Source organism: Pocillopora verrucosa, chromosome 14 (genome assembly GCF_036669915.1).
Source record: "Pocillopora verrucosa isolate sample1 chromosome 14, ASM3666991v2, whole genome shotgun sequence".
Lineage (NCBI taxonomy): Eukaryota > Metazoa > Cnidaria > Anthozoa > Scleractinia > Pocilloporidae > Pocillopora > Pocillopora verrucosa.
Window position 1 is genome coordinate 22,274,516 of NC_089325.1, and position 18,266 is coordinate 22,292,781.

The following is an 18,266-nucleotide window of genomic DNA, read 5'->3' on the forward strand; positions in this document are numbered from 1 at the left end:
CCTGTATTTGGGCGATTTCAAAATGGATGTAATAAAGTGGTAATTGAACCTTGTGTTGTGCAATTTTGGTCTGAAATTATACTTGTGATTTCAAATTGAACTCGCGCTGCGCGCTCGTTCAATTTTGAAATCACGCGTATGATTTCAGCCCAAATTGCACTCCACTCAGTTCAATTACCATTATTTAGTGCATGGTGTCTGTTTACTTGTGGAACCAATGGAGAACTTGACATGACATCAAGAGTCACTTAGTAGGGCGTAACAAAAGAAAAATCTATGTAAGCAAAGGACAAGTTTTAAGTTTCTCTTCCAAATATTTAATGTCTTTCGATCACGTAAAAATAAAAAAAGAAACAATATACATTAAATTTATAATACTGATAAATCACGTGTACGTTTTTAATTAATTGAATATTAGTATTAAAGTATAAAATAAACCTCTTGGCAATGTAAGATAACTGACTAAACTTATTAGTGAAATCTTACATTGTCAAGAGAGGCGTGAAAATGATAATTATTAACTATCACTTCTTTTCCTTGATCTTGATCTTGGTGGGGCACAACCGGGCCGCGTCTCGTTGGGCATTCGGCACGTACGTGGCCAAACCCTCGACACTTGTGACACCGAACTGGAATAAAAATATAAATGAGAAAATTACAGACAAGCACAATGTTGTTGCAGTCCAAATAAGAGGGAAGGGAAGTTTTCCAGAAAAATGTCCTGTAACTTTAACCTCTCTGAGTAGAGCCGGAAAAAACACAGAGTCCCAATTAAAAGTCCTGCCTCAGGTGAGCATCATCTGGCCTCACCTTAGACTCAAACGATAAAACCTTTTGGGTCAGGGTTAGACAAAAGGGAATCTTTTGGCACCAGACACACCAACAGTCGTGTATACATTTATTATTCGTCTTCATGAAATACCTGTACCAGAATTTTGACCGTTCCTACAATGCTTTCTCCTCCTATCTTTCACAAGATTTTGATGTTGCCATAGCTATCAAATTAAAACTGTAAGATTTGTCTCCTTCAACCAAAGTGTTTCCTCTAGATATTTGAGCGAGATAGATATGATTAAACACAACACTTCATCTACACATTCACTACAATCGTGTGCTGTGTGTAATCTTATCATTTAAGGGTCACTTGGAAAGAAGCCCCAAGCGACTTGTTAGACATGCCACTGAAATGGGACCTTTTACAGTCAGTCAACACTTGCTTAATGTTTGGTTTTACACTTACCTCTTCTCTTATCTCTTCCTCTGTTAATTTCATCCCGGGTCCTTTCTTTTGCCGTTACGCCCACTCTTCCTCTCTCTAACTCCGCGCCTCTCATCTCTTGACGTCTCTCTCTTTTTCTTCCTAACCTTTTTACCCTCTCCTGTTGCGCTTTCCATTCCCTTTCTCTTTTTCTTCGTTCTTCTCTCTTTCTTTGTTCTTCTCTCTTTCTTTGTTCTTCTCTCTTTATTTGTTCCTCTCTTTTCGTTTGCTCATCACCTTTTCTTTTTTCTTCTCTTCCTCTTTCCAGTTCCTCTTCCAAAACTATTTCCCTTTCAAGCCAGTCCATGTTAATGACATGCTCTTCAAACATAAGAAATGTATCACTCAGTAATATCAATATACAACAACATTTTACGAAACTGTTTAGCCCTGGGCCTCTGTGGTTTAATATTTCCTTCAAAACCCGTAAACATGACCGTTCAATGATGGCCTTTGTCAAAAATATCACCACCAATGTTCACACTAGAGATACAATAAAGCTCATCCTGGAATATGCACATGAACCATTAAAGAGAGTACCTCTTTCCGTGCCAATATTCTTTGATATGCATGACATCTAAGTCATCGATTATTAATTTTTAAGTAATGTTAAAAGTGACAAAACAGTAGTTTGATTGCTTCTCAGGGATGAAATGCACCAGTACTTCACTACACCAGAAACCCTCATCTGGAGTTGTGTGTAATTCATTACAGCCTTGTTCACTGCTTTTAATTCATGATAGGCGATAAACCTCCAAGCAATTTCAAGGACTCCCTTAGAACATTTAATTTAAAAGTGACGATTTCCTGTTGAGTTGTTAGGGTAGCCAGAATTCTGTTCTATTCTGAAAGTATAGGAAACCTTCTCAGGACAGCAGAGAAGAAAATTAGTTTATCTCACCACGTGATCCTCCATCTCGGGCCATGGTAGCCAACTCAGCAAAAATTGATCAACAATTCTATTTTAAAGAGAACGAGAGAATATGGGTAGTTATCAGTTTGCTCGGCTCCCAGGCATATAAAAAAAACATAAGAGGATGTATCAGAGTATTCACTTCGATATATAAAAGTCATGTATAATTTTTGTGTTTAGGGCCGATATATACGGTACGACTTAATCGCATGCGACAAGCTTAAGGTTACTTCCCTTCGCGGGTGTCCTTCGGGAAAAAATTCGTTCGCGCACCAGTTTCACTACAATCCTAGCAAACGATATATCAGAAGAAAGCTTCATAAATGCAGTTTGCAATAAAAATAGACTTCAAGCAACTTTTCTTTTAAGGAAGTGTCAGGATCCGGTAAGGCGTGAAACGACCGAAGGGTCTTCTATTTTTAAATTTATCGCGTATGGGATGCTGCAGCACGAACTAATTGGCTGCACAGTCCTATTCACAAGGCGTCAGTCAACAAAAGTGTAATAGGCTTTTTTGATATTCTAATTGGTTGTCTAGATATTGGCATCTAAAGTTGGAATAACTAAAAATGTGCAAGTGGTGTTGCGTAAATGGAAGCCACGGGATAAATATTTCAAATATCAAAACTTCCCAAGACACTTTTGTTTGACATTATTCCTAGGATGTTTTGGCGAAATTTGACGAAAATCGGTCAAATCTGTATACCCCATAAATTCGCTCAAAGTGGTTGTACTCCTCCCAAAATCAAATGCGAGATTTTAGTTCATAAAGGTTCGCGAACAACCGCGTCACGCCAGGTGATTATCCGCTTGCCTCCTGAAACCGCAAACCAATAGGACAACGGAACCTCCTGGCGTCAATGACGATGATCAAGATTAACCAAGAAAAGTAACTCATTGCAGGCACGTTTCTTTTTTGCTTATCTCGATCGCTGAGTGGAGCGTTGAGGAGGACGACACATTAATGTGCAAAGTTGCGAAGGGCAAAGAAAAAACCCGCGGCAAAAATGGAAAAACCGCAAAATGTGCTGAGGAGCAAGACAACGAATCGACATACAGCTTTCAAAATTGCGATTCGAGGCAATTGTTAATGTCTTTGTAACAAGGCTGGTACTTGCGTAACGAAAAGGAAACCTCGTTTTAACATCATTTAGGGCAAATTTTGGGGTAAAATTTCCGCACATTATGCATTCAGTTTTTGGATAGAGAAGACAATAACAAAAACAATAGATTGCCATTGGGAAAACAGATTTGCTTTACAATAGTATGGGGCTGTGCGGAAATTTTACCAATTTTAGTTTGACGGCGACTTCTTAGATCGAAATCTGGACGCCAACGTGGAGCTCCGCCATTACCAGTCGCTTTCACGAAATCAAATATATTTCCATAAACAAAGAGCTTTCCATGTGTGAATTTTGTCAAATGCGCGCTGTAAACAAAATATGGAAATAACATTAAAATCGAACCTCAACATGAGCGGTTGCCGCGAAAATTTCCCCAGGGTCCAAGATTATGACACCTTCCTGATTTATCAACTTTTTTTTTGAAAATGCGTTTTTCTTAATAACTCGGGTGCTTTTAAAGATTTCGGAATTTTTGTTAAAGGAAACGTTAGGTTGAAAGTTTGAATTCAGTTTAGTCTAGTAAAAGAAAAATCGATCTTTTCAGTCTCTGAAGGTGAGAAGTAACCTTAAGGACAGGCTAGGACCAATTACACGCGCACGACATTTTATTTACTCCCTGCAAAAATCGCGTACAATTTCAAATGCCATTTTGTCTGGCATTCGTCATAAAATGGTCCTCATGACGGCTATTTTAAAAAGTTGTGCTCGATTGTGTATTGTCGACATTTTGACGCAAGAAAACTTCGCCTTCCTCCCCTTCCCCTAGAAATCTGTGACAATATATTAAGTAATTTCTGTCGAATTCGGTTACGATTGTCGCAGCGTTTTAGAAAATGTTTTCAAAGCCTACGACATTTTTTGTGTCGCATGTGAAAGTCGTAAGCGATCGCGAGTTTTTGGTTTGATTCACACGACACAAGTCTGTAGTTGGCCCGTCGTAAGCTTGTCGCATACGAGAAACTCTGACGTACAGTGTAAATAGGCCCTTAAGCATCCGGAGAAAGAGAATCCACAATCTGTGAAAAAGTGTTGGAACACAGTTCTCAAGATAGGACTAACCTCCCCCTCGTACCTTGCGGTGTTAGTGCGGTAAACTAACATGGAGTCTCACTTAGATTGTGTTAGGCAACATTGCAATGGGCAGGAAGCCGGAAGGATTCGAAGTGTTTCAAAGACTTTTGTCAGAGATTGTAGCCCATTAAATGAATGACTGTTTACCACTGATTCATTTCTTTCAAGGATCCTGCAAATCATCTGAAATATCATCAGCGAGGATACCCGAACAACGCTTATACTCGTGGAAATTCAAACGGCTAATGACAACAGCGGACAATGTAATAAACTGAAACTTAGATTGCCGTGCTTTCGTCGATCAAACTCTTTACCGTATTCAACAAAGGATGAGTTTTGAAAAGTTCGCGATTTAACTAGTCAGCTACAATATTATTTTTCTTATTTTAAGAATAAAAGTAATAACCTCTAGAACTAAATTGTTTTCGCAATAGTCGTTTTGTCATAAAAAAGTAGTAATACGATGTATCGTATTCCAGGCTGTTACAAAGTTCTCCATGGGAGAGATTTCCAGCTACAAAACCTTTAGGTTTCGTATAATGGGGTACGATCACCGTTGCGTGATCATAGAAGTTAAATAGAAAATGTTTCTTACCTGAAAAAAAACAGGCGAGCAGAACAGCAGTTGTTCGGCGAAGTTGGTTTTAGATTATGGACCATACGTGATCGCGAGTGAGTTTTTCAGTTAGCAGAACAAAGAAGTACTATTTGTCGGCAAACGGCACAAAGACTTTTCTCACATCTGCGAATTGATCGCACTTGGCAAAGTTTTGCGGTCAAAATCTGTCCAGGAGACACTTTTCCAAATTGCACCGTAACTTTTCTATTTCGGAATTTATCCAGGAATTTGCCTAGTTTATTGGAAAATCGGCAAAAACATCAGAGACGCTGTAGGGCTTTGGTGTGGCAATGAAAAGAGGTTGGAAACTTTGTTGAGTAAAAAAAGGAAGTGAAGTGACAAAGGGTCCCGTTATTCACAATCATCGAAAGAGTAACAGAAGACCGATGCAATCTCGGTTATTTTCCCATGCAAGAAAAAACTAATCAGCTCAAAAATTTCGGTTTAAAGTAAGCTTAATGTGCTAAAAGGAAATCAGAATTCCGAAGACGTATATTTTAAACCCCCTGACGACGAAAAATATTTGAAGTGGTTTTGATACCTCAACAGTCACTGAAACCAGAGTTTCTCTGATTAGGTTGTCTTGAATTTTGCCAGCTTTGATCGGATACTTTGCGTACAGGAGTGTATCGCACAATCCTGGAATTTCGCCTTGGGTTACAGGAAACCCTTTTCAGCAAAAGTGTCGGCATTTAGCTAATTTGTTTTTCGTTCAAAAGATATAAATCCTAACGCTATGTCACTCAAGGAAAAGTGGGTCGCAGAATTTGAATTATGATAACTCTTACTTGAAAGCGAAACTGAAAATTCCCCAAGATAGAACCTTTGCCCAAGTGCGACCTATGCCTTTTAAGCGGCAGTCACCCTTTATAAAACGGTCAACTGTCGAATTAAGTTTTGATTTCCTCTAATTATTCTTTTTGTTACCTTTATCAAGTGGTCACCGCGGTCAACCTTGAAGGGGTCATAAGGGCTTTTTTCTTTTGTCTTGACCTAAGCAGTCAACCTTAAATAATCGGCCATACAGTCATTCCGACCGCTAATACAGGTTTAATCGGAAAAGTTTCAACATTGTAGGTAAAGATGTCGACAATTGACCGCTTGCCCCACGTTTGCCTTCTCGCTTTATTCAACATTCTTTCAACTTCGGATCTTGTAAATGTGTCTTTAACATGCAGAACATTTTAAAAAATTTTGGTTTCTACTAAAAGGCCATTTACGCTTCTTGACTTCCGATGTTTCGAGAGGAGGATGACCTACATTCCTAACAAAGGCATATGGTCTAACATCACCCACGTGAAATTTCTCAGCCTTAGATTCTGTGTCAAAGTAAGTAACTTTGCACCGTTGAAGGATATGGTCCGACTGATAAGCCTGGACATTTATTGTACGAATATAAGTGGAGAAGAACTCTGCGAATTCATTCCGATGGGACTGATCGGTATTAACCTTGGTTATTGCGAGCGACTGACATCCTCCAAACTACTCCAGGAATTTTTGCACCAGAGATGCAGTCTGGAAATGGTGGGACTTTCTGCCCTTAATCAAGCTGTTAACGATGAGGTTAGTACCAAACGGGAGTTTTGGAGCTTAGCCTATTATTGCGTTCGTTTGCGGTTGCCTGTGGTCTGAACGCTTTCCAATAATCTTTGATTACTTCTAATATATCTTGTTACTAAGATATAACAAGCTTGGAACACTGCCCATAGAAAAATATATAATTCTACCGAAAAAAGTTTTTGCCACACTGTGAATATTATCGGTAAAAAGAAAAATGTTTTGCATCATGGAAGTTTAATGTAAATAGCTTATCTGTTAAAATATATTAAAGTTCAAGTGGACAATCAGACTTGGTTTGATGCTACTCTGGTTTACAGATTTAATGAATGTAACCGAAGACGTTAGAATCCATAAACCCAACGTTTCGACACTCCTGTCTAGTGCCTTCATCAAAGGTGATCTAAACGATGCAACAAGAGGTCGTTTTATATGATCACTAATTAGCGGCCTTTTTTCTGATGAAGTGTAAATAGCCGTCAGGAAGCAAACCGCCATCGTCAGGATCCTTGGGTTTGGCGAAAATATGCCCCAAAGTCTGAAAAGGTTTTTGAGCAACTTTAACGTTGTGGCTATTCAAACTAGACAGGAGTGTCGAAACGTTAGGTCTATGAATTGTAACTTCTTCGGTTACACTCATTAAATCTGTAAACCAGAGTAGCATCAAACCATATGTTAGCTTATCTGTTATTATATAAGTTATATAAATTTTACGGACATTGAAGCTGTCACGCAACAGACCCGAGACCACAGTCGAAACAGTTGCAGCATATAAAAATCGCTCTACTTGCTAGCAATAAAACAAGGAAATTCCACGGGAAATTAATTCACGCTAGACTTAAATATCCTTATTTATAACAGCAAAAGCGCGGATATCAACAACGCGAACGCCACAAATGCAGTAAAGCAGACGTTAAAATTTGTCAATTTCAGGCATGAATATGAATGAAATGAAAAGTAATTTGAATTTGGGGCATCTAACGCTCTCTCATAATCTTTGATTACTTCTATTATATCTTGTTTATTTTTGTTTCTTTTGTCTCTCGATCAGGCCACCTTATTCGCCATGAAATATAGCATAGAACATCACATCTTCCCCTCCCTCCTCCCCTTATTAACGTCTGGTCACAAGGTGACACCATCTTGAGATAATTCGAATCTCGAATTTATAAACTATCTTGGCCCTGCCTTTTGATTGCGTTGTCTGTCTTTTTTTTAGGTGTTGGAATCACTTTCATGTCACGATTTGAAATATTTGGATATCAGTGACTGTAACAATGTTACATCTGTACAAGTGGCAAAGCTCCTCGCTCGACAACCCAACGTCGAAGAGTTATCGCTGCAAGGTACTTGCCACATGGCTGCCATTTTAAATGTCTTGGCATCAAACCGGCAAAGTCTGGAGAATCTGAGGTATACAATTGAACTTATTTGCTTCTATCATCCCGATTGGATAGGGGTTGAAATTTTAGATGACAAACAAAGCGTCAAGGCTAAAAATACGCGCGAAAAGTAAGAAAATACGTAACAGTCGTAGATGGCCTTTACGCTCTCTTTAGACTATCTGAGCTCGTAAGCATGACATACACAGGATGGTGAAAACCCCACAAGTACCCGCACAGCGAAAGAGCCAGCAACCTTGCTCTGTTGAGGCTCTGTCAAAGCTAATTTATAAGGGTAGTATCTGCTTTGTTTTTGTTTGTTTTTTGTTTAGAAAAGTTTTGGCTGGTTTAAAATCATCGTGTCTCTTTTGAAAATCTCAAAAATCGCAGACGTCTCTTTTAGGAGATTTATTCAAGATCTTCGTCGCAGAGGGGAAGTGGCCGACAGGGCTACAGCCGCACTCCTAGTTTTAAATTGCCTCCAAATGACAAATGTGACCCGCCATATAATTTCAGGGACAAGGTGATAACACGCTCACAACACGCTTAGCGTGTTTAATATGCGCATATATTATTTTTTAACAATAAGTACACACTGTTTCGTTTTGGTCAAGTTAGCACGCTTGGTCTTTGTTTCGGTTTGAAAAGCGTGATCGATGTTACGCTTAGCGTGCAAGTTAACACAGGAGGACACACTAAAGTAAAACGTAGCTAGATATTTCTGCCGTTCATCCAAATGTTTTCCTCTTGAACTCAATAGCACTTCATTGTGATGGGCAAGCTTACATAATAGTAAACAATGGTAAATAATGGTACGACAAATGAATTTTAACGCCTTCAAAAGTTATACACCATCACGTAATCTTATATAAGTTCCCGTTTCGCAAATTGTTTACTGCATTGATTGAATCGAGTTTCAGGCACGTGACTGAGCGCGTGATTAAGAGAAAACAATCGTTTGAGAGCCGTAGTGCTCCCAGAAACAAAGAGTTGTTGCAAAAAAATTGTTCCTTACTGTTGATTTTGTTTATCATCCCCTAAAAATCGCTCTGGTCATCCGATGGAATAAACTTTTACACAAATGTTTCGGCCTTTACCGGCTATATGTTATGGCGCTTTATGAATATCTTGCACATGTTTGGTTGTTTACGCGATCGGCGCAATTCGTCTGGCACTGAGTTACATTTTGTGCTTCAACATACTACAAATATCATCAAAGGTAACCACTCCACATAAAAAAAAAGTAATTGAAGTGTCTGCCTTGAATCCTTGCAACTCGTTCGCGGCCAAATGTTTCAACTTTGTTTTTTACGATATAAACACCGATGGGAGGTTCGGTTTTTACCGTAAGAATGAGAGTACATTGACTGTGTAATGACTAAGCGTTAGGTTCAGTTAACATGCGTGCTGCACACCGGGTTACACGCTACTATGCTGTGCCCGCTATTACGCTAGCTTTTGTATTCGAAGGTTAACACGCTTTGCGTGTTTGCCTGCTCGCGCTTCACTGTTCAACGGCGCAAGCTTTATTTTTTGTAGAGTGTTATAAGAAATAAAAGCATGAGCAAATTGTGTTTTAGCATGCTCAGCAAGCGTTATAGCCAGTTTCTTTTGTTTTCGATTGGAAGCGTGTTGTGAGCGTGCTATCACCTTCGTCCCTAAAATCATATGGAATGGTATAACTCTGAATCCTTGAATGATTCTCTGTCTTAGCGAAACGAACGACACAAACACGAGAAAACGTAGATCTTCTCTATTTACTTTCAGGGGGTTGTAATCACTTGACAATAATCTCAATGCAAGTTAATAATTTATTCATACATTTTTTCCTATGTTCTTAGGGTTCTGGAAATTGGAGGAAATGTACATACCCTCAATCAAGAAAATGTTGATTCTGCACTGGAAGTTCTACTAGTGTGTGAGAATTTGAAGGTTCTCTCTATTTTTAATTGCAATCTTGAACGAAACTCAAGACTACTTTAAAAATTTTTTGAACCTAGAAAAATTGAACCTATGGCAGTGTCACCCACGTTTGTTTAAGTGTGCTAAAAATTCTTTGAATTTGGATTTCAAATGTGAATTAAACCCACTGTCCCCTTTGAGAGACATAATATATGCCTCAAAAGAAAAGCAAGGAACCGCTTTGGATAGAGCAATTTTCAATTGAGTGTCAAAAGTAATCCAAGATTGTGATGGTTTTGCCCAAGTATGCTCTGTGATTGGCCCAGAAATCTTGGGCCACCCTCTCAACCAATCAGATGCAAACCCAAAATCAATCATAACTTTGTTCCTCGCATTTTTCTGCACTTCAGGCCATTTGCATGTATTTACTTTGAGTCCTGATTGGTTCCATGTGATATTTCCCTTTTTCTGACTGGCCATTGCAGTTACTTTGGTTTTGGTTTCACAGTACTCAATTGAAAAGCACTCTGAGTAATACTGCAATTAAACTGGTTCACAGAGACTTTGTTGCCTTAATATTAGACTTGATGTGGTTTTTGTTGTTGTATTTTTTGGCCTTTCCAATTAAGATGAAAATGGAAAAAAATAAATTTCATTCCAGAGAGACATCTGCCCAAAAAGCGAGATGCCTATATGAGGAAATAAAGAAAACCAACCCTAAGTAATTCAGATTTAATCAAATTTTTAACAGATGACAATATAAACAGGTATTACTTTCTCCTCATCAATTACATGCCTCACTAAAGAAGACAATTGAGCAATATCATTCATGCTCATGCTAAGGCAAAGCTCTGTCATAATTTATTTCTCGACAAGATATTGTAGATGAACATAGAGTGATTTTCTCCAACCAATGAAATTGATCATAGACTACTATGCGTTACAAAAATTTTTGGCTTATGTCATGTTTTCCACACACAACATGGGGGTGATCCAACAATCAAACATGCCGCTGGTGTCATACAGGTTTGTTTACATACTGTTTCATGGGTTAAGTAAAATCACGCTAGTTGTTCCTTTTTTAATGTTTCATACAAATTTTGGTTACCTTTTTCCTGCTATGATGTCCTTTGTTGACAAAATTCTCTTGATAAATAGGATACACTGTAAGTGTTTGCAACAAATAAACACTTGTGCACACAACATGTGCAATCCATAATTAATCTAACTAAAAATTCAAGCTGAAATTGCTCATTTAACGAACACAAATGGATAGTTAAAAAAAAAAACTGCTCCAGTTGTACTTGAACATGCAACACTTCTAAGGAAATAAACATCTTCACTACAAATAATTCAAGCAAATAACTTCAGGTGAAATAGTTTTTTTGGAATTTGTGAAATTTAAAGTGGACCATAGTGCACTAATATACCATAAATCCATTCTACCTTCCTACTTACTTGCAACTGTTTGGCTCTAATTATTCAATATTATTTCACAGATCACATTAAGTAACTCTCCAATTTACCCTTATATACTTTTGAATAAAATAAAGCAGTTGACACCAGATTGAGGAGTCAAGGCTATTTTATTCACTAATTCATTCATAATTGTTGGTAAGATTTCTTTTTATGTGGGTTGCTGTAAACATAAAGGTTTTAAATAAATTCTTTGCAATTTAAATGTTTGTGTCAATTTTTTTAAATTCTACTGCTCTGGAAATGCACTAGATGTGAAACTCTGGAACTCAACAATTCCAAAGGAAGTTTTGTGGACAAATTCATAGGTCTGATGCGAACATGCTTAAGAGGTCACATTCTCTGTTGATGTTCTCTGGCCATGTCTAAGTACAATTCACAATGTGGAGCAAGGGAATTTTGGATATGACTTGAATTGAGCATGCTTCAAAACCCAATTGAAACTGTTAGAATGAACACATGACCCATTAAGTGTTTAACCCTTAAACTCCCAAGATCTCATTAGTATTTCTCCTTACTGTCTGCCATATAGTTCTTGTGATGTTAGTTTTGAGAATTTGGTATTGGATCAACTAATAATCCCCTTATCAATAATTTTCTTCATTCTCATCACTTGTCTGCTTGATATTGTATTGATAGTGTAAAGAGAAATTCTGTCTTGGTCACACATGGGAGCTAAAGGGTTAATTATTAGTATTACACTGTGCCAAATAGCTTGCCTTATTGATTTTATTTAAAATTACAAAAGGTCTTTCTCCTCAAGTTGCCTCCATTTCCAGTCTCTCCACATTTCATAGTGATACTGTTCTGTGATGTTCAATAAGACCCATCCATCGCTATCAACTCGCTCTAAGATACTTGCCACATCTATCAACTCTTCTGTGGTCTCCTTGGTCCAAACTTCGAAGGCTCTATCCCACCTGTAATGGAAAAATCTTTGTCTCGACTTCCCTTCCTTACCTGCCTCCAGTAATCAAAATCTACCATTTCTTCTGTTGTCATCACTGCATGGTAACACCCTCTTGGAACATTTATCCCTTTCTCCTTCCTTAGTTTGAAAAGATATTGCTCAGTGATGGGGTTAGGCCTTGGAATACCTTCCTCTCTTCTTTAGAATAGAGCATCTGTAGGGTTGGAAGCTGTGAAGAAAATCAGTCTCCATTAGGAAAGAAAATCTAATGACACTTGGCTTGTGAAAGACTGTCTTCACCAAATTCGTATTAAAATGCACATTTGGCTTACTTTCATCGGGTAAGTACCACTTACCAAGTATCAGTATGTTAATGATGATAAGCTATAAATTAACTCAAGGGACAATGAAAACAACCGCATCATTATGTTAACCCAACAAACAAATTTAGCAATTAAAGGACTATTAATCATTAGATGTATTTATAATAATTTAACTTAAAATTCATTGCAGACACAAGGCAATAAAAAACATCCAAAACTAGTCATCAAAGGGAAACAAAACACAAAAGTAATAGTACTAAAATAATAATAATAATAATAATAATTTAATAATAAGAACAATAATGATATTCCCCTAAACTACTTGACATGTTAACAAGAACATCTCTGCATAATATAAAATGATTATAATAATAGTAATAATAATAATGATATTCCCCTAAACTACTGGGCATGTTACAAGAACATCTCTGCATAGTATACAACAACAACAACAACAACAACAACAGCGGTAAAAAAAATAATAATGATAATGACGATGATGATGATAATAATAATAATAATAATAATAATAATAATAATAATAATAATAATAATGTAAGAGAAAACCCAAGCAGAAGAAAACCACAGATCACTCACAAATTCTGCATACCTCGTGAGAAGCATCATAAGGAGGCTTGAGGAGCTCATACAAGACCAAATCTTCATCATCTGGTTCACTGGCTGTAAAAAGGCACAACAATGCTTTCTTTAGCAAATAACAAAAAACAAGGTTTATAGAGATGAATAATTATGGAACAATATAGCAAAAAATTCATATTACAAAAACAAAGAGACAAAGAGTGAAAATGGTCAACATATTAATTACCTTGAATATTGTTTTCATTTGACAACTCTGTGTCTTTGTCCCGTAGTTGAATGTCTAATGGCAGAAGAGGAGGGGGGACAACAAATGGATCATCTTCCATATCTTCATAATCCTTCTCAAAATCCCCTAATTCATACTTACCAGGAAAAGCAACACCAAAACCAACAGAAACCTCTTCCATGGTTTTGTCAGGACTAAATGGACTCACTCCTGTTCTGCATTTCTTAATTCCATCTTCACCTATTCTTGCACTGCTGTTTTCACCAGCACAATGTATAAGTCCTGTACCACTTACTCCAGATTCTTTGTCACTGCAAATATTCTCTTGACCCCTACATCTCATAGTTTCAATGGTAGAGCAACCAACTAGCCCAAGGACACTTCCATGGCCACCTTCTTCACAAGCTGGATGACAACTTTCTTGGGTACTGGGACAATTTTTAATGTCACATACTGGTTGCCCATTCATGATAATTTTCGCAAATGAATTCCGCAGGAATGGCATATCCCTTAAGCTGAAATTCATTTCCAAGTTGTTGACAAATGCACTGATAAAACCCAACACAAAGACACCACAGTCAAAAATTCTGTCCTTGAGAAGGCAACTTTTCTCTTTCCTCCTGACTTACCTTCGAAATGAAGAAATATCAATATTTGCAGTTTTGAATTCCCTGCACAAGACCTGAAAAACATAATCACTCCTTCGATCTTTACAAAGGGAGTCAAATTCCCCATACAACTTCATTGGCCTGTCTATTAAGACACACCACCAGTGACCAGGGCAATGAACAGGAAATACAAACTTTTCATACTTGTGAAAATCACACCTAAGCATTTCCTTAACACCCAGCTCTTGGCTGCAGTGATTTAGCCAAAAGGTGCTTGCCACATACACATCCTTTTTCTGACTCATTAAGAATGGACCAATGTAGTTGATCACAACATCATTTATTTGGTTACCTGGCTTGAGGGTACGAACATCTTTTGCTTTGACTTGTCCATGGAGTGTGGCAATGATGGTATCATCACTTATAGTACTGCTTAAATCCCCACACCTCATCCAGTGTGCAATGAAAATTTGTGTGCAGCTTAACTTCTGGCAAGTCATTCACTCTCACAGGATTGCCATAAGTTCCAGGCCCTTGAAGGTATACAGCAGCAAAATCTTGGTTCTAATATGCTTCTCTCTGAATGTAACCTAGGCCATCTTTAAGGGACAGTGGAAGAGCGATGTCCTGCGACTATCAAGAAGTACAATTGCATCTGCTTTAAAGAGCAGAGTAACAAAGTGATATTCCTTTGTCGTCACAATGAGTGATGGTCTCTCATCTGCCTGGAACAATCCCAGAAGAAGGGAATAAATTCCTGGAGACTGCTGGTGTCAAAGGGAATTAATGGCAGCACCATCCACAAGTGCCCTCAAGGGTAAATCTAGTCTTTGAAATGTACAGTTCTTCCTAATTGCTGCCTCCTCCATTGCTAAAATACTGTAGTCACCATCAAGACCCCGCATAGGCTCTAAAGGTACAGAAAATCCACAGCCAACTTCACAAGCCTGTTTTAACCAAATGATGTCTGCTGCCAAATCTAGGTCAAACAAATTGAACATAGTAGGTCCTTTCCGGAACAAACCTATTGCATTGTTCATGGCACAAAGTCCACAGAATGAGCTGTACCCTTGAACTTGCTACACTCCTGACTGCCCTTGTTGCTACTTAGGCGCACTTGGCTCTGTACATCTTTATGTGCATGCTTGTCAATAATCTTTAAAAAGTACCTCAAGTTACTTCTTTCTGTGGCATTATCTTGAGAAGGATTTATGGCTGCAAGAAAGCCCTTCAAGGGCATTACAAACTTGGCCAGTTCACTGCAATAAGGATCAATGTTCTCTAGAGGGTGCTGACACTTGTCCTTCAACTCAGCTGGCTTCCATAGCATTCCTTGATTGCTTCCTGGCATGAACAGCAATGATGTGGATGCTCACCAAGGGTGACTTCATGGGTTTTCAGACTTCCTTGGGGTGTACTGCATCTGTTGGATCCAACACAACATTTACATCATTTGTCTGGTCAAGCAGATCATCCTTATTGAACACTGGCTCATCAACACCGACTTGGGTGCTAGGTCTTTGATACTGTCTGTATCATGGCATGAATTACTAGCCTCAGTTGTATGGCTACTTAACAGAGGGGTTTCCGTTGGAGCTGTCAACCATCTATTGTTACACAGAAGAGCCCACAGTTAACAGCCATCTGAAGCACAAGATTCTGGCAGCAGGGATGAAAGCATGGAGTTTCTTTTTGCTCTCCAACGCACGACAAGCAGTCAGAGTGCTCCTCGTAACTGGTGAGATGACTTAGAATTGACTTTCCCAGTTTTGCTTTCTGTCTCTCTCCCAAAAGATTGTACCATAGAGAAAGTACTGAAAACCCAAGCCTGTAAAGTTTGAAGGCCAGTTACAAACTTCTGGTGAAACACAGCTTCTTCTTCCTCTCTGTCAGAAAACGACGATACCATGGCAAGGAGTCCATAATCCAGAACCTGACAATAACTCTTCAATAAATCATCAATACTTCTATGGTGAGCCACTTTCCCTCAACCTTAGACTTTGATTATACATCTCCTTACGCACAGTTAGGCCAAACTCTGAAATGAAATTGTGCATATTCAGCAAAGATAACTTGGGGAGTGTTTCACAAAGGGGAAGTTCACACTGCTTTTCCTTGAACAACCATCTGGCCACCAAAAATGGATTTAACTACCAGTTGCTCTCCACATTCTATCTCCACCTTGAACATTCCTCCAGGACGCACCTCTTTGATGACCCCCAGAACATTCAAGGGCTGAAAGGGATCTGGCTTTGAAAAATGCAATCCTTCTGAACGTGGATTTTGGAAGAGAACTTTGTCTCCCACCTTAAATTCCTGCTCTTTAGCCCTCTTAAGAGCCCGTTTGTGATTCTTTTGAATGGTGTGTTCTGTTGCTTCAAGCACATCCACCATCTTAGAATTGTATTCTTCACTCAAGTTGAAGAGGTATTTGGTGATGCTCTCTACCTGGAATTCTGCCTCTGAATCCACTGATTGAAGTGGGATGTTGTTGTGACTGTGAGAAGGTGGAGAATGTGAATTTCCTTGCACTATCTTCTTAACAGCTGCTGACAGCTGCTTAGCTGAAACACCCAATGAGGACAATAAATATGGTCTCAGAAGAAATTTGCAGGATGGCCTCTGTTATCTCTTCTGATTTAGATTTATCCATGGAAGTGCTTTCCCCATGTCTCTCAAGTTCAATGAAATCTTCTGATGAAATTCATAATCCTCTTCAATACTTTCTGTCCACATACTATCATCTGGGATGATGTAGTCCACCAAGCAGGAAGGCTCACGGTTCTTATATATTCGAAAGGCACATCATTAATTGTGCTGTGCCACTTGCAATTCAAAAGGTCTGCAATAGCAGAGAGTAGTAAAGGCCAGACATTGGCCTGAAGATCTCTAGGCAACTGTTGTAAAAACCTTGCAAGTAACCTTTTGACTTGCTTGTTGAGATTTTCTATCTGGCCTTGAGACTGTGGGTGGTGTGGCCTACCATGAACCATGCAAACTTCAAATTCTTTGCAAAGTTTTTGCACTACCTCTCCAATGAATTCACCACCATTATCTGACTGAATTTACAGTAGGTGACCCTTCCTTGATGAACAAGGCCTTTCAGAACGGGCCATACCCTTCTTCTGCAGACTTTGTTTTTAACGGGAACAGCCCAACCAAAACTTTAGAGAAACAGCACTTGACTGTTATAATTGAACGGTAGCTCCACCAATTATTCTGCATAAAACTCCGGTAGCTTCTTTGGGGCCCTGTCAATAAGGTCTCACTGTAATCTGGAATGGGGCGAAAAGATCTAATGGGGACAGGATGGGGAAGCACTCGCATTGGCAAGGGTTGTTTACCTTACCATGTTGAGCATCGAGCCATATCAGGCCCTAATAAGGTTCGAAAATACCCTTAAATACATATTTTTGATTGAATAGCCTACTCAAGGCATTCACCCCTCCAGGAGGCAAGTATCCTCTCCAAGGACACCTTTATGGTAGTGTAAACTGCTTAATACACCAGCTACAGCCCCTCTGTAGAGAAATTTGCTTTGGAGTCTTAAGCTCTCCTTGAACATAACTGTTGACTCAAAACACCAAGGATGCCATTTTTCACGGACAATCTTACCTTCTTGGGCCAGTTTTAGTGTGTAGACTGGTCTTTTCAGGCTCGGTCGTTCAAAAACTCGTCTTTATACTGATTAAAGAAAGCATTTAAGTTTTCATTCTTCTCTGAAGAAATACCATCTTTTTTGGGAACGATGTATATCCTGGAGTACAATACAAACTGTATCTGCCAGTTTTTCATAAAAAATAGTTCTGGCATCCATTGAAGCTACAATCTGCTTAATAAAATATATTATTTGTGCATAAGTAATAGTTATAGAAGATTGGCTACCTTTAACATACATTTATTGGATTCACCCTTTACACCCTAACATCATGATGCATATTCTCCAGACTGTGTCTCTCATACATTTCCTGAAGCCCTGACAAGAGATTTTTTATAAACAATCAGAGATTTATAAATGGTGGTCAATTTCCTTTATTCTCATTAACTCAATGTTTGATTCGAGGGGGAGATATTGTAAAGGAGAAATTAGCAAGCTGGTCCACTTTTAGGGGTTTAAGGGTTACGATTTTTTCTTCCATAACGGGTAAAACAGATCCTATTTAATGGTTCACAGATGACCTTCCTACAAGTAACTGGAATCGATGCAATGGAAGATCTTACTGCATGCCCAGTATATTGTTGCACAAAAGTATTTAAAGTTTCCTGTTTCTGAATTTCAGTAGTGGATAACTGTTGT

The 18,266-nt window shown here is 38.5% G+C and overlaps 4 protein-coding genes across 4 annotated transcripts; 1 reads left to right on the top strand and 3 right to left on the bottom strand.

Annotated features, from left to right (window-relative positions):
• Positions 1-310: 310 nt before the first annotated feature.
• On the bottom strand, positions 311-14,359 carry LOC136277945 (octapeptide-repeat protein T2-like). The gene is made up of 4 exons (XM_066160870.1): positions 14,322-14,359; positions 2,160-2,217; positions 1,241-1,579; positions 311-629 (listed from the first exon to the last, which is right to left on the bottom strand). Exons 2-4 carry the CDS (start codon positions 2,182-2,184, stop codon positions 472-474), a joined length of 522 nt encoding a protein of 173 aa, XP_066016967.1. The 5' UTR covers positions 2,185-2,217; positions 14,322-14,359; the 3' UTR covers positions 311-471.
• On the top strand, positions 6,237-9,907 carry LOC136278332 (F-box/LRR-repeat protein 2-like). The gene is made up of 3 exons (XM_066161859.1): positions 6,237-6,548; positions 7,762-7,955; positions 9,766-9,907. Exons 1-3 carry the CDS (start codon positions 6,237-6,239, stop codon positions 9,905-9,907), a joined length of 648 nt encoding a protein of 215 aa, XP_066017956.1.
• Positions 10,545-13,939, bottom strand: LOC136278365 (uncharacterized). The gene is made up of 4 exons (XM_066161964.1): positions 13,362-13,939; positions 13,146-13,216; positions 12,400-12,441; positions 10,545-12,222 (listed from the first exon to the last, which is right to left on the bottom strand). The coding sequence occupies exons 1-4, from the start codon at positions 13,885-13,887 to the stop codon at positions 12,214-12,216; spliced, it is 648 nt and encodes a 215-aa protein (XP_066018061.1). The 5' UTR covers positions 13,888-13,939; the 3' UTR covers positions 10,545-12,213.
• On the bottom strand, positions 13,987-14,421 carry LOC136278333 (uncharacterized). Its single transcript, XM_066161860.1, has one exon. The coding sequence runs from the start codon at positions 14,419-14,421 to the stop codon at positions 13,987-13,989; it is 435 nt and encodes a 144-aa protein (XP_066017957.1).
• Between the last annotated feature and the right edge of the window lie 3,845 nt (positions 14,422-18,266).

What these genes read in the sequence shown, in the direction of transcription:
- LOC136277945 (XM_066160870.1), bottom strand. Translation starts at nt 2,184, where the DNA reads ATGGCCCGAGATGGAGGATCACGTG. An exon ending in CCGAGATGGAGGATCACGTG is followed by an intron (nt 1,580 to 2,159) that starts GTGAGATAAACT and finishes TTATGTTTGAAG; the next exon opens with AGCATGTCATTAACATGGAC. An exon ending in AGGAAGAGATAAGAGAAGAG is followed by an intron (nt 630 to 1,240) that starts GTAAGTGTAAAA and finishes TTTTTATTCCAG; the next exon opens with TTCGGTGTCACAAGTGTCGA.
- LOC136278332 (XM_066161859.1), top strand. Translation starts at nt 6,237, where the DNA reads ATGACCTACATTCCTAACAAAGGCATATGGTCTAACATCACCCACGTG. An exon ending in ATCAAGCTGTTAACGATGAG is followed by an intron (nt 6,549 to 7,761) that starts GTTAGTACCAAA and finishes TCTTTTTTTTAG; the next exon opens with GTGTTGGAATCACTTTCATG. An exon ending in CAAAGTCTGGAGAATCTGAG is followed by an intron (nt 7,956 to 9,765) that starts GTATACAATTGA and finishes CTATGTTCTTAG; the next exon opens with GGTTCTGGAAATTGGAGGAA.
- LOC136278365 (XM_066161964.1), bottom strand. Translation starts at nt 13,887, where the DNA reads ATGAATTTCAGCTTAAGGGATATGCCATTCCTGCGGAATTCATTTGCG. An exon ending in AAATGAAAACAATATTCAAG is followed by an intron (nt 13,217 to 13,361) that starts GTAATTAATATG and finishes GCCTTTTTACAG; the next exon opens with CCAGTGAACCAGATGATGAA. An exon ending in CTTATGATGCTTCTCACGAG is followed by an intron (nt 12,442 to 13,145) that starts GTATGCAGAATT and finishes TTTTCTTCACAG; the next exon opens with CTTCCAACCCTACAGATGCT.
- LOC136278333 (XM_066161860.1), bottom strand. Translation starts at nt 14,421, where the DNA reads ATGAGGTGTGGGGATTTAAGCAGTACTATAAGTGATGATACCATCATT.